This window comes from Mastomys coucha, unplaced genomic scaffold (assembly GCF_008632895.1).
Source record: "Mastomys coucha isolate ucsf_1 unplaced genomic scaffold, UCSF_Mcou_1 pScaffold23, whole genome shotgun sequence".
Taxonomy (NCBI): domain Eukaryota; kingdom Metazoa; phylum Chordata; class Mammalia; order Rodentia; family Muridae; genus Mastomys; species Mastomys coucha.
Genome location: NW_022196906.1, coordinates 15,242,076 through 15,256,991, shown reverse-complemented (window position 1 = coordinate 15,256,991; position 14,916 = coordinate 15,242,076). Strand labels below are relative to the sequence as shown.

At 48.3% G+C, this 14,916-nt stretch overlaps 1 protein-coding gene and 1 long non-coding RNA gene across 8 annotated transcripts in view; one reads left to right on the top strand and one right to left on the bottom strand.

The window, feature by feature from the left end:
• Nucleotides 1-14,916, bottom strand: part of LOC116073787 — a 44,565-nt gene that overhangs the window by 3,738 nt on the left and 25,911 nt on the right. For 2 of the 3 annotated variants that reach the window (XR_004111903.1, XR_004111901.1), the window contains exons 4-5: nt 4,411-4,513; nt 3,318-3,553 (exon numbers count right to left, since the gene is read on the bottom strand). This is a non-coding gene — a long non-coding RNA (uncharacterized LOC116073787). Of the gene's footprint in view, nt 1-3,317; nt 3,554-4,410; nt 4,514-14,916 lie in introns of those variants that run through there. The other variant, XR_004111902.1, reaches the window with a different exon arrangement.
• Tyk2 (tyrosine kinase 2) overlaps nt 649-14,916 on the top strand; it is a 26,483-nt gene continuing 12,215 nt past the window's right edge. Inside the window, exons 1-9 of one of the 5 annotated variants that reach the window (XM_031345866.1) lie at nt 649-1,152; nt 3,475-3,628; nt 4,822-5,041; nt 7,196-7,319; nt 7,564-7,711; nt 8,061-8,224; nt 10,194-10,560; nt 11,366-11,566; nt 11,652-11,809. In XM_031345866.1, coding sequence (XP_031201726.1) covers nt 4,834-5,041; nt 7,196-7,319; nt 7,564-7,711; nt 8,061-8,224; nt 10,194-10,560; nt 11,366-11,566; nt 11,652-11,809 — 1,370 coding nt within the window. In that variant the 5' untranslated portion in view covers nt 649-1,152; nt 3,475-3,628; nt 4,822-4,833. Of the gene's footprint in view, nt 1,153-3,473; nt 3,629-4,042; nt 5,042-7,195; nt 7,320-7,563; nt 7,712-8,060; nt 8,225-10,193; nt 10,599-11,365; nt 11,567-11,651; nt 11,810-14,916 lie in introns of those variants that run through there. The other 4 variants (XM_031345863.1, XM_031345865.1, XM_031345867.1 and 1 more) reach the window with 4 other exon arrangements.

The following is a 14,916-nucleotide window of genomic DNA, read 5'->3' as shown; positions in this document are numbered from 1 at the left end:
GTTTGAGACAGGGTCTCATAGCCCAAGCTGGCCTTGAACTCAAAGAGATACACCTACTTCTACCTCCCAAGTGCTGGAATTACCAACATGCTAGTTGTGTTTGTTTGTAATAAATGTTCAGTGTGTGAGTATTTTGTGTGCATATATGTATATGTGCCATGTGTGTGCTTGGTACCTGCAGAGGTGAGAAGAGGGTGTTGAATCCCCTGGAAGTGGAATTATGGATGGTTGAGAGCTGCTATGTGGATGGTGAGTACTGAACCTGGATTACCTGGAAGAGCACTAAGTAGCCTTAGCCTCTGAACCATCCTTCCAGACCTTGCTAAAGGGAAGGACAAACATACAGGGAAGGCATACAACATAAGCGAGGGGTATTGGTCAGAGATTAAGGGTTGGGTGTGATTTTATAGGATTCTTGCCTAATGTGGTTCTGCACAGACCAAGGACAAGACCACTTCCAAGGTTGGGCTCTCAAGAAGAAGAGCGCTAAGGACTAATTTTTTTGTCACTGTTTTGTCTTAAAACCAGCGATGTGGTGGTGGTGGCACATGCCTATAATCCTATCACTTGAGAGGCAGTTCAGGCCAGCCTGGTCTTCTGAGCAATTTCCGGGACATCCAGAGTTACACTGTCTCCAAAAACCAAAACAATAACAGAAACTGGGTCTTGCCCCCAACCCAATGCAAAGAGGATGACATTGAACTTAGGCGTAGGGATAGCACTGGGAGCCTCGGGCCTGGGTGACTCTGCAGCCGCGATGTCCCGGGGTAGGCCGGCAGAAGCCTAGGCAACGCAGGTTCCAGGCCCTTCCCCCTCCAGAGCTCACTTTTCCGCCCGGCCCTGCTGCCCTCCTCTGCGTTTCCGCCCTCACCTCGGACGTCCAATCATAGAGGCCTCCTCGGTTCCGCTGGCCGCGCTAACAAATCACGACTAAAATAATAATCCCTCACCATCAACATTCAGAACGCCGCCGTTCTTGTACAATGACCAATAGGAATGTAGGAACGTAAGCTGGGCCGGACGGACGGCAGCCAGAGGGCATGCGCAATTCAGGCAGCCAATCGCAAGTGGCGCGTAGGCGGTGGACTTCCAGCGGCTCCCGACAGCCGTGGGGCGGGGTCCAGGATCCCAAGCCTGAGTACTCCGGAAATGGTGAGTGCGGAGGGTCCCCTTTGGGAAGCTGACCGGGAGGAGCTGGGGACTTGCCAGCATTAGCACTTCCCCAGAGTGGGACTGTGGGTTACCTGGAGTGCACAGTGCAGTTATTACCTGGGCCAGATGGTCAAGTAAGTTTTCGGGCAGTCGGTGAGGAGAGATGCAGCTTCTGCAAGTACAGACTACCTGGATTTTGTCTTCAAAGCTGAGCCTGGATCTTTTAGAAGATCCAGGAAGGAGGAAAGAATTCTCCTAAAAGCCCATATCCCCAGAATGGCGACTTGAACATGAATATATATGGTCCACAACTATTAACCGCTTACTGTGGGCCAGACACTTTCCCATTGAGCCTTTGAGATAGACACTGGCCCCTACCTTCTTTCTTCATGAGAGACTGGCCCAGAGAGGAGACAAGTTCCGGCAGATCTGACTGTAGGTGCGCCTGTAGTCACATAAATTGTTAAGGCTGGTGGGCTCAAGGTCAGGCTTGCTGACCTATATGCCTCCGAGTCCAACACTGGGGAGGCAGAGGCAGGGGGATTGCTGTGAGCTCTAGATCAGCCTAGGCTCTATAGTAAAATGCTGCTTCAAAATAAAAATTGTGTGTGTGTGTGTGTGTGTGTGTGTGTGTGTGTGAGATGTTTAGTATAGTGCATTATTCTTGCATTGAGAACACAGAGGCAGAAGGATCACCATGAGTTGGAGGCCAGTGTGAGCTACAATGTGAGTTCCAGGATAGCCTGGGCTACACTCTTGGACCAATATCAAAAACATAAATAAAGGATGAATGGATATTCCCTCAGTTGGAAAAGTGCCTGCAAACATAAGGACCCAAGTTTGAATTCCAGCACTCACAGAAACTGGAGTGTGGCAGCAGGCATGTCACTCCAGCACTAGGGGATGGAGACAGGAAGCTCCTAGGGGCTCCCAAGACAGCCTAGCCAGAACAGTAAACTTGGTTTAGTAATACCCTGCCTCAAAAAATAAGGTGAAGGAGTAGGAGAGATGACCCAGGGCTAAGGTCGTCTTTGAACCAGAGGATCTAGATTTTGTTCCCAGCACCCACATGGCAGCTCTCAACCATAAATAACTTCAGTTCCAGGGGATCTTACTCCATCTTCTGGCCTCCATCAGTACCCAGGCACATATGAAGTATAGCACAGACAAACATGTAGGCACAATGTTCATACATAGTATAAACAATAAGGTGGAAGCCAGGCAGCCATGGTGTGTGCCTTTAATCCCAGCACCTGGGAGGCAGAGGCAGGCAGATCTCTGAGGCTGAGGCCAGCCAGTCTACAGAGCAAGTTCCAGGACAGCTAGGGCTACACAGAGAAACCATGTCTGAAAAAGCATTAAAAAAGTAGAAAGTAATAGAGGAAGGACCTAATGTCTACTTCTGGCCTCCATATCTACATATGGGAAGCAGACTTCACAGTCAGGTACACACACATGTATGCACTGTGCATGTACATATATGCCTACTCATGTTCATACACTATGCACAGATCCATGTATCATACACACTGCGTATGAAATGCACATATATGCCTACACTCATGCACTTGTATATACTCATATACTAAGTACACATATAATTTATGTACATATATACATGTCATGTACATATATGCCTGCACACACATGCATACAACATGAATATATACACCTACAACATGCACACATGTACACACTATGTACATGCACATACACCATGCACACACACGCACCATATTCACACTCTTTTGTTTTTATTTTTATGAGACAGGGTTTCTTTGTGTAATCCCAGCTGTTTTGGAACTCACTCTGTAGACCAGGCTGGCCTTGAACTCTGAGATCCACCTGCCTCTGCCTCTCGAGTGCTAGGATTAAAGGTGTGTGCATGTGGAACTTTGTCCCTTAAATGTGGGGTCCCATGTGGCACCCCTCCAAAGGGAGTCAGAGCAGTCCCGGTCTCTTACAGGGGTGGATCTGGGGCGCTGAGATGAAAGTTGAAATGGTGAAGCTCATAGCGTAATTAAGTTGCACATATTTGTGTTTGTGTGTGCATGTATGTACTTATGCAGCATAAGTGGAGGACAACTCAGAGCAGTTCTCTCTCCCACTGTGTGAGTTAGAGGAATCAAACCCAGGTTGTCAAATTTGGCCACTAGTCCCTTTACCTGCTGAGCCATCTCACTGGCCCCAAAATGTAGTACTGCTTTTTGGTGGTCAGGACATAGTAGATGCAGGACACATGCTGCATGGCTGTCAACTTCTCCGCACGCAGTGGATTCTCTTTGTGTCATATTGGGTGGTTGTTATTCCTGTCTAATTCAGGTCCTGCTGACCCAGAGTACCATGCAGAACCAGGTTGGAAGATCTTTCCATAGCAACCATCTCTGCATCTTTTATTCACCTGGGGAAATGGAGGACCAGAGAGGTTAAGTGCATTGCCTGAGGTCACATAGAAAGTTCCAAGACGTACTGCCAGGTCTGTTACATCAAGCCTGCCTGCCCTCAGAGCCCTTGGTTCAGAGCAGATACTGATTGATTGGCTGACTGATTAACTGATTAAGACAGCATCTCACTGTGTGACTGACTCAAGCTGGCCTTGAACTCACAGAGTTAGTGAAAGGCATGCACCACTGTGCCTGGCTTGAACTTATTTTATTTTTGTGTATTATTACTTTAAAAAAAAAAGAGAGATTTATTTATTGTATGTAGATACACTGTAGCATCTTCAGACACTCCAGAAGAGGGCATCAGATCTCACCACAGATGGTCGTGAGCCACCATGTGGTTGCTGGGAATTGAACTCAGGACCTTCGGCAGAGCCTTTGTGCCATTTCTCCAGCCCCCCCACCATCACTTGTTTATTATTATTAAGGTGTTTTTATAGGGATGTGTGTAGGTCAGAGGACAGCTTTTTTGGTAAGTTCTCTCCTCCCATCGTGTGGGTGCCAGGGATAGTGCTCAGGTTGCCAGGCTTGGTAGCAAGCACCTTTTCCCCTTGACCCATCTCCTGAGACAGGCTCTTATGGAGCCCTAGCTGTCCTTCAATGCCTTACATATCTAAGGATAACCTTGATTTCCTGTGATGTGCTGGGATAGCCGGTAACTCTGCACCTCGGGGTAGCTTTTCAGACTGTTGGAAGATTATTGAAGGAGGAAGTCGGTGACTCCTGCTCTAGCGACCAGGAGGCAGAGTCAGGAGGCTTTTTCATTATAAGGTCAGCTTGAGCTAGACAGATGGACCGTGGGAACCTCACTGACCTTCCAGAGACAAGACAGCTCAGTCTGCTAGTACTGTTGTACATCTGTAGTTCCAGTTGCTGGGAACGCTGAGGCAGATGGATTGCTTGAATTGAAAATCAGCCTGGAAAAAGTATAATAAGATCTTGTTCAAGTGCTTGTTCAAACTAAATAAATATTCCCCAGGTGGTAGGTGACACATATCTCTCTTTCTTCCTTCTTCACATATACGCCGTACGTGTGTTTGCATAACACACACACACATACACACACACATATCTTTAAGAAAGAGAGTATAGTAGTGAGTTGGAGGCAAGCCTGGGCTACATGAGACTGTCTGAAAAAACAAAATGAAACCAAAAATATAAGATGTCTTTGCTATCACTGAAAGGGGTGGCAGGCGGATAAGTGTTGCTGCCTGTCCTCACTCAGCCAGCACAGTGAATGGTGGCAAGCATGCCTCTGTGTGGGTGGAGAGCCACCTCGGAAGACAGCAAGGCAGATGGTACAGAAGCTCAGCCCCTGGTACCCACGGGACGCTTGATGGTGCTGCTGCACTGGCCTGGGCCTGAGGGTGGAGAGCCCTGGGTCACCTTCAGCCAGACATCTCTAACTGCAGAGGAGGTCTGCATCCACATAGCACACAAAGTTGGTGAGTATACGGGCCCCAGGGAGGGGCCAATGCTGGGTTTCACCACCACTGGATGAAAAGGTGTGAGCGCAAGTGCCAGCTTACCTCAGGACCAGTAGGGGCTGTTCTAGAGGGCTGAGAAGGAGAGCACTGCTGAGCCAGGCCTGTGATCTCAGAAATGGGAAGCTGAGTCAGGAGGAGCCTCACAAGTTCCAGGCCAAACTCATGACACAAGAAGACCCTGATTCAAAAAAAATCTTAGACTCAATGGTAGATAAAGCTCCTGCCTAGAATTTCCCAGTGAAGAGGCTGAAGAGATGGTTCACTGGTAGGAGCACTGGCTGCTCTCCCAGAGGACCTGGGTTCAATTCCCAGCACCTACATGGTAGTTCACAATTGTCTGTACCTCCAATTCCAGGGGGATCTGGCACTCTTACGCAAACATACATGCAGGTAAAATACCAATGCACATAAATAAGTCTTAGGAAAAGAAGAGTCCCCCAGCAAAGGGGCTGCCATTTGACCCAGTGGTATATCAGCCACCTAGAATCTCCCAGTGAGGGATTAGGGTATTTCCCAGTTTGTGCAGAGTGCTAATTTCTGTCCTCTGTGTGTCCCCCAAAGTCAAGTTGCTATCACTATGAGGCCACATGCAGCTTCTTTAGTCCTAATCACATGTCAGTGGTACCACCCTTAAATTCCATTAACACATGACTTTGGTGATATCATCTTGTGAACGTTGGGACATGGTCATCAAACCATCACAAGAAATGTGCTAGCAGGTGGACTGAGACATCTCTCACACCTTTCTGTTGTGTCAACATGAGCAACAGGGCCTGCACTTGATTGTAACTACAGGCTTTTCCAGCCATGCCCCAGTTCCCAAAATAACAATTCTGAGACTTAATTATTTATGAATATTTATTTATGGCCTAGGCCATAAGTTGGGTTTGCTCCCTGACTAGCTTGGAAGTTAATTAACCTGTTTATTCTACTCCATGTGGCTGGCTACCTCTTCTCAGCTTCATGTGTCAGACTTCCCCAGAGTTCAGGGCAGATCTCTCCCCACCTCTGACTCTCTCCCAGAGTTCCTCTCTCTACCAGAATTCCCACCTAATACTTCCTACTTTATTTGGACAGGTGATGCTCCCACACAGTGCTCAAGAGATTCTCTCTACGCCACAGAGAAACTAGTCTCCACACATGTCCAGACAGAGTACATGCTCTGTTTGAGGAACCAAAAGACCTTCAGGCTAACAGGGGTACCAGTTCTAAGAACTGGAAAAGGAACTAAAACTCAGGGATGAGATGTCACTCAGCTGGTAGAACACTTGTTCAGCACTCAGAGAACTATAGCTTCTACCCCTAGCACCACAAGAACCAGGCATGAGGGTGCATACCTGTCATCCCTATACTCTGGGAAGTGTAGGCAGGAAGCTCAGAAAGAAATCCACAGCTAGCCTCAGCTACGTATGGACTTTGAGACCAGCCTGAGCTTTGGGAGCCTTATGTCAAACAAGAGGAATGAAAAGCAAGCATCAGAGTCGAAGCCAGGCCTGGGTAACTCAGTACGGAAAGGGTTAGGGTTTCTCCACAGGCAATAGGAAGTCATGGAAGGCTTAAGCCAGAGAGCAAAGCAGTTGGCATATAAGAAAGCTGTTTTATAAGCAAGGTACCGTATTTTTTCAAGCCCTTAGTGAGATTAACTTGTAGTAAGTTTGGAGAAGAATTTGTGTTTACCTGACAGGTTGAAACCTATGGTTTTTGTTGTTTGTGTGTTGAAACAGGGTCTCTCTATGGAGCCCTGGCTGACCTGGAACTCACAGAAGTCCACCTGCCTCTGCCTTCTGAGTGCTGGGATGGGCCACCATGCTCAGCCTATTTTGTTTTGTTTTTGAGCTAGAGTTCGATATAGCTCAGGATGGCCTCCAGAGTTCTGGGATCACATGCCATTTAGTCCAGTATCCCTACCCAAGCTGCAAGGAAGCTGGGAAATGTAGTCCTGGGAAGCCTTGGTATGGAGGGAATGCTGACCTGCCTTGTGCATATGTCAGCATTTGACAACTTGTAGATGGGAGGGGACCTGGGAAGGGGGTGTGTGCAGGAGTCAGTGGGGGTAGGAGCCTCAGGATCTGCAGATGGTGTGGCTTCTAACTACCTCCCTTTGTGTTCCAGGCATCACCCCACCCTGCTTGAATCTCTTCGCGCTCTATGATGCACAGGCTAAGGTCTGGCTGCCCCCAAACCACATTCTGGATACATCCCAAGATGTGAGCCTGAACCTCTATTTTCGAATGAGGTGAGTAGGGAGCATGTGTGGGAGAGTGTAAGTGTGTTTGTGTGCTTGGGTGTGGTGTGTGCACTGTGTGTGTGTGCGCGCGTGTGCATGTGCACATGCATGTATCTTTGTGCCATAGCACCAGTGTGGAAGGAAATCCAGGATAGCCACTGTGCCGTGGTCTCTCAGATCAAACCCAGGTTGATCTTGGCAAGCACTTTTCCCCACTGACTCCTGGCTCCATTCATCCTTTCCCTTCTTGCAGGTTCTACTTCCGGAACTGGCACGGCATGAATCCCCAGGAGCCAGCTGTGTACCGATGTGGTTTCCCAGGGGCAGAGACTTCCTCAGACCGGGCAGAGCAAGGTGTACAGCTCTTGGACTCTGCCTCATTTGAATACCTTTTTGAGCAGGTATGAGCAGGGATGAGGAATTTAGACCATCTCGGGGAACAAAGGGACAGGTACAGACTCCCTTCCACTTCCAGCTCCGCTTCAGCTATATGTTTCAGCTCATACCAGCTGGGATCTGTTAGCTCTGTTTACCAAAAGAAGGTGGAGTGAATGAGTGCTCAGATTGATTAGTAATGTCTGCCATGGTCTTAAACTCCTGCAGAGGTGGTATGTGTATCTCGGTCTTCTTAGGAAAATGCTTAGCTCTTCCTTCCCCACAAGGTGCCTAGAAGTAGGAAATTAAGAGTTTGTTGGCAACAGAGCAAAAACCTCCCACACCTCCTTTTCTATCCATCCCTCTACCCCTCAGGGAAAACATGAGTTCATGAACGATGTGGTGTCTCTGCGGGACCTGTCTAGCGAGGAGGAAATCCACCACTTTAAGAATGAGAGCTTGGGCATGGCCTTCCTGCACCTTTGCCACCTTGCTCTCAGCCGCGGCGTCCCCCTGGAGGAGATGGCTAGAGAGATCAGGTGACTGGGAATGGAATGGGACCAGGAGTAAGTGGATTAAAGTCCCCATGCCCTGGAGTCCCAGAGTGGACCTCTCATGTTGCCTTCATTCATCCCACAAACATGTGTGAGCACCTACTATGTACTACGTGTTAGGACATAATATCAACTCTGCGAGTTCACGTGTTGTGAAGTAGATTGGGTCGTAAAGCAAATACAAACCCTGGGGCTGAGAAGGCGCAGCAGATCTGACTTTTGCACAAGACTTGAGGTCAGTTGCCTCACAACTGTCCATAGCTCCAACACCAGGGGTTCTAAAACCCTCTTGATTTTCACTGACACCCCCACACACATGGCATACACAGAAGTTAAAATAGTATAGAGTCTTAATTAAAGAAATACAATGTTAAATGTAGAAAGACTAAGTAGGAACAAGGGATTCTTGTTTGTAGCCCAGGCTGGCCTCAGACTCACAGAGATCTTTTTTTTTTTTTTTGATTTATTCATTTTATGTATGTGAGTACACTGTCTTCAGATACACCAGAAGAGGGCATCAGATCCCATTACAGATGGTTGTGAGCCACCCTGTGGTTGCTGGGAATTGAACTCAGGACCTCTGGAAGTGCAGCCATCTCCCCAGCTCCCTTATTTGTATTTTAAAACCATTACTTCAAGTTGAATGTAGTGGTACGCATATTTTTTTAAATTTAGATTTTATTTATTAATTTCATATATGAGTGGCTCTATCAGCATGTACACGTGCATGCCAGAAGAGGGCGTGAGATCCCAGTGTAGATGCTTGTGAAACACTATGTGGTTGTTGGGAATTGAACTGAGGAACTCTGGAAGAGCAGACCATTTAACAGACCTCTTAACCACTGAGCCATCTCTCTAGCCCCTCATATACACATTGAATCCCAGCACCTAGGAGGCAGAGGCAGGTAGATCTCTGTGAGGTCAAGACCATCCTGCTCTACATAGTGAGTTCCAAGACAGCCAGGGTTACATAGAGACCCTGTCTCAAAAAGAAAAGAAAGAATCCCATAAAAAAAGCCAGTCGTACAGAAGTGGGGTTCCCTGTCGGTTACAGGCTTCTGGAAGGCACTACGGGGCTCAGATCTTCAAATCCTAGGCAATTTCTGGAAGCTCAGTAAGGGTGTGTCTCTGGCTAGGCATATGGCACAGACCTATAGTCACAGCAGCCAGTAGTATGCTGAGACAGGAGAATTACAAGTTGTAGGCTAGTCTGGGCTACAGTGTATATGACCTAGTCCCCCCAACCCCAAAAGTAGCTAAGAGTAGTTGGTCAGACCTGTAATTATATCACATGGGAGGTGGAGCCAGGAGAACCAGGAGTTCAAGGTCAGTGTCAGCTACATAGCAAGTTCAAGAGCAGTCTGTACTACGTGAGACCTCATCCCCAAGACACAAGACAAAAATCAGGGCCAGATGTGGTGGTACGTGCCTGCAATTCATATACCCAGCACATACAACTAGGAAATTTTCTTCAAGTTTGAGGTCATCCTGGGCTACACAATTAGTTTTAAGCTAGCCTGGGCTAAATTATATGATATAAAAACCAAGACAAAGAGCTGGAGAGATGGCTGATTACTTCTGAGCACTGAGTTCCCAGCACCCACATGTCAGCTCACAACCACCTGTAACTCTAGTTCCAGGGGATCTTATGCTCTCTTCTTCTCATTGTGCACCACACATGTACATGTGCAGGCTCATGTGCACACACACAGACAGAGAAAAATAAAAATGAACTAAAAAAAAAAAACTTGAGACAAAGTTTCACTATACATAGTTTCACTATACAGTGCTGGGGTTAAGGGCAGAAGCTGTGGTACTTTTTCGATTGGGTTCTTTATGTCCGCATCCATGACATAGGCCTTAGGCAGCAGGGAGGTTAAGCCACTCATCATGTTACCAGCCTATCTGGCTACATCGACTCCTGACCTCTCTGTCCCCCTTGTCACTGTTACAGCTTCAAGAACTGCATCCCTCATTCCTTCCGCCAGCACATCCGCCAGCACAATGTGCTCACACGCCTGCGTCTCCGCAGAGTCTTCCGCCGCTTCCTGCGGGCCTTCCGGCCTGGTCACATCTCCCAACAGGTTGTGATGGTTAAGTACTTGGCCACCCTAGAGCGGCTGGCTCCTCGCTTTGGTTCAGAGCATATACCTGTGTATCATCTGGAGGTCCTGGCTCAGCCTGAGAGGGACCCCTGCTACATCCAGAACAGTGAGCAGACCACTGGGGACCCAGGCCCAGAGCTGGCTTCCGGGCCTCCCACCCACGAGGTACTGGTGACAGGCACCGGAGGTATCCAGTGGCATCCACTGCAAATGCAGGTGAGCAGTCACTGTAGCTGGAGCCCCTCAGGTGAGCAGTCACTGTAGCTGGAGCCCCTCAGGTGAGCAGTCACTGTAGCTGGAGCCCCTCAGGTGAGCAGTCACTGTAGCTGGAACCCCTCAGGTGAGCAGTCACTGTAGCTGGAGTCCCTCAGGGTTGCTCACTTGAGCTACCCTGCCTTTTCACCTGGCTTTCAAGGATGGTCAATTTGTCCTGTTTTTGTCCCTTTGACTTTTTTTCCTCTATTTATTTGTGGGAGAAGGGCATTGGTATCCCAGAGTGTCCATGTGAAAATGAGATACCAACTGGGGAGGCTGGTTCCTCTCCTTCAACCATGTGAGCTCTGGGGATCAAACCCAGGTCATCAGGCATTGGAAGCAAGCACCTTTACCTGCTGAGCCATCTCACTGGCCCTTGAGGGGTATTTATTTATTTATTGGTTTTCTTGAAACAGAGTTTGTCTATGTAGCTCTGGCTGTCCTGGAACTCCTAGCATCAGACCCACAGAGATTGCTGCCTCTGCCCCATGCCGAGATCAAAGATGTGCATGTGCCACCACCGCCCATCTGAGGGGCTTTTATTTTCATCTTTTGAGTTAGGGTCTTATTCCATACTGTACAAGCTGACCTGGAACTCAGTTCTCTATAGCTCAGGCTGACCTTGAACTCGTAGTGCTTCCCCTGCAGCTTTCGAGCTTGAAGCTAGAGGCTTGAGCCCAGTGTCCTTCTGTCCCTTCTGTTTGAAGGGAAATCAAACTATCCTTGCCCTGCTGTCTCCCATCCCCAACACTGCTTTGGTGTTTAGGAATCTGAGAGAAGTAACAGCAGAGGGAATCCCCAAGGCAGCTGGTCTGGGAGGAAACCCAAGGCCCCTGAGACTGGAAAGCACCTGGCAGAGAGTCCTCAGGAACCATCTTGGACCTACTTCTGTGACTTCCAGGACATTTCCCACGTGGTGCTAAAGGAGCGTTGTGTGCACATCCACCTTCAAGACAACAAGTGCTTGGTGGGACCCCTGGGCAGTAGGCTGGTGGAGGGAGGCTGTGATGTGACCTGCCGGGATCCCTGACCATGTCCCCCTGGCCCCACAGTTGCTGTGCCTCGGTTCCCAGGCTGAGGCCCTGTCCTTTGTGGCCCTGGTGGATGGCTATTTCCGCTTGACGGCTGACTCCAGCCACTACCTGTGCCATGAGGTGGCACCCCCGAGGCTGGTGACTAGCATCCAGAATGGCATCCATGGGCCCCTGATGTGAGTGATGGTGGCTCGAGGATGCCAGGGGTTGGCACTACAGGAAGCAGAAGCTGAATTCTAGATGTTTACATACACACGGGGTGCATGCACACAGGGGCTTCATGTGGCCAACCTAGTGTGTGTGTGTGTGTGTGCGCGCGCGCGCGCGCGCGCGCGCGCGCTACCATCACACCTAGGTACTGCCCCCAGGCCACTTAGCTGTGGGCCATTAGTGTGTCACTCCCTGTGTGTCTAACTGTCTGGCCTCTGTGTGTGACACCTTAGTCCCCTTTCAGCATTGCTGTTGTCACTGCCAGGATGTCAAGGTCCTTCCTTATACTAGGTCAGTTTTCGTTCCTATAATAAAATATCTGCACCTGGATACTTAAGGAGAAAAGAAGTTAGCTGTGGTGCTGCACAACTCAGTCCAAGCAGGTCACCTTGGACTGCATAGTGAGATCCTAGCTCAAAATTAAATTGTGAGGATTCTTTTTAACATTTAAAATTATGGGTCTATGTGTGTGTCTGCATCCTTGAGTGTTGACGCCCACAGAGGCCAGGACTCTGGATCCTTCTGGAGCTGATATTGTAGGTGCTTGGGAGCTACCTGGAATGGGTGCTGGGACCTGAACTTGGGTCCTCCTGAAAAGTAGTAAGCCATCTCTCCAGCTTTTTTAAATTAGAATTTTAATAAATTAGAATTTTTTTTTTAAAATTAGAATTTAAAAACATGTCTCAGGGAAATGACTCTGAAGTGCTTGCCTTCTAGTGTGAGGATCTGCATTTGACCCCTAAAAGACACACAGCTCGGGCTGGAGAGATGGCTCAGTGGTTAAGAGCATTCACTGCTCTTCCAGAGGACCTGAGTTCAATTCCCAGCAACCACATGGTAGCTCACAACCATCTGTAATGGGGATCTGATGCTCTCTTCTGGTATGTCTGAAGACAGCTACAGTGCACTCATGCAAAAAAGTAAAATAAATAAATAGATAAATCTTTAAAAAACAAACAAAAAAAGACACACAGCTCAGCGACTGTGTTTGGAGACCTGGCATTTCTTTTTTGTTTTGTTTTGTTTTTTTTTTGTTTTTTTGTTTGTTTGTTTGTTTGTTTTTTCGAGACAGGGTTTCTCTGTATAGCCCTGGCTGTCCTGGAGCTCACTCTGTAGACCAGGCTGGCCTAGAACTCAGAAATCCACCTGCCTCTGCCTCCCAAGTGCTGGGATTAAAGGCGTGCGCCACCACGCCCGGCTGGAGACCTGGCATTTCTATGGTGCACGGTAGGCAGAGATGGACTCTAGAGACTAATGCTGTCCAGCATACATGGTGGCCAGCCACAGACCCCTGCCTCTAACAGAGCAGAAGTGAAAACTCACAGCTGAGGTTTCCCCCTGGCGTGAGTACAGTGTGTGCACACATCCATTGTCACACATGCACAGGTGTGGTAATGAGTCCAGTCTGGGTCTGTAGCTCCCTGTAGCAAGCTATAGTGCTTTCTCATGCAAAGCCCTTGGTTCAATCCCCAGCACTGCATGAACTGAGCATGGTAGTATATGTAGGTATTCCCAGCACATGAGTAGTAGGTACAGCCCAATTTACAAGAGTCAGTTCTTTCCCACCATCCTGGTGCAGGGGATCAAACTCGGGTCATCGGGCTTGACAGCTGGTGCCTGGACCCACTGAGTAATCTCACTGGACTCTTGTTTCTTCTTTTTTTTTTTTTTAAAGATTTATTTATTATTATATGTAACTACACTGTAGCTGTCTTCAGACAGACCAGAAGAGAGCATCAGATCTCATTACGGATGGTTGTGAGCCACCATGTGCTTGCTGGGATTTGAACTCAGGACCTCTGGAAGAGCAGTCAGTGCTCTTGTGCTCTTAACTGCTAAGCCATCTCTCCAGCCCCCCCCCACCCCCAGTCTCTTTTTTGAGACTGTTTCATCTGGCCCAGATTAGGTTCCAGTGTAGCGGAGGGTGACCTTGAACTCCATATCTTCCTGCCTCTACCTCCCCGTGCTTGGACTAGAGACGTGGCTACCTTCTATTTTTTTAAGTTTTGTTGTTGTAGTTTTATGTGTACCATTTTTTGTTGTTGTTGTTGTTGCTTGTATATATGTCTGCACCACATGTATATCTGCAACCCAAGAATGCTGGGAGCTACAGAACAGTTGTGAACGTCCTTCTGGGTGCTGGGAATCAAACCTGTGTCCCCTGGAAGAGCAGCCCTGTGTCCCCGTCTCTGCAACCCATCATATTTAACCCCTCAGCATGGAATGTAGGACATCACATGAGCCTCGGGACAAATCACACAGAAATGGTGTCCCCATGTGGCCCTGTGACATAGGTGATAAACTGCAACCATGATCTGTATTTTGGGGACATGTGACTATCTCTCTACTCGTAAATCACTCTGTCCCTTTGTGACTGTATCTGGGTGTGACCCATGTGACATCAGACAGCTATTTTCCTGCCTCAGCGTCTGTCATGTTGTCCGTGGCAGTGCTCATATATATGTGTACAGATACGTGTGGACTTACTGTCAGTGGTGCTGAAGGGTTTTACACATTTAATTATTTGAGGGGAGGCCCTGCCATAGGGCAACCTACAGGAGGCAGGTTCTCTCCTCCTAGCATATGGGTCCAGGATGCTGAACTCGGATCCTTGGGCTCTTAGCAAGTGCCTTTCCTCCACTGATCATCTTACAGGCTCTCTAAAGGTTTTGTATGCACGTGTGTGCACATAGGGCAGCCAGAGGTTGGCCTTGATGTCTTCCTCAATCATTCTCCGTTGGTTTCTTTTTATTTGTGTGCGTGTGCGTGAGAGGCATGAAACTCCCTGAAGATGGAGTTACTGGTAGTTGTGAGGTGCCTCCACATGGGCACTAAGAATCCAATTCTGGTCCACTACAATAACAGGAAGTGCTGTTTATCACTGAGTGGTCTCTACAGCCCCTCCACCTTATTTTTTGAGACAGGGTCTCTCACTGATTGACTAGACTCGCCTAGCTGTAGCCGCAGGGTTGGGATTGCTGGAGCATGCTCCTACCATGCCCAGATTCCCATGTTGGGTACTAGGTAGCTGAACCCAGATTGTCTAAGATCCCCATCCACTTACTTTTTTTTT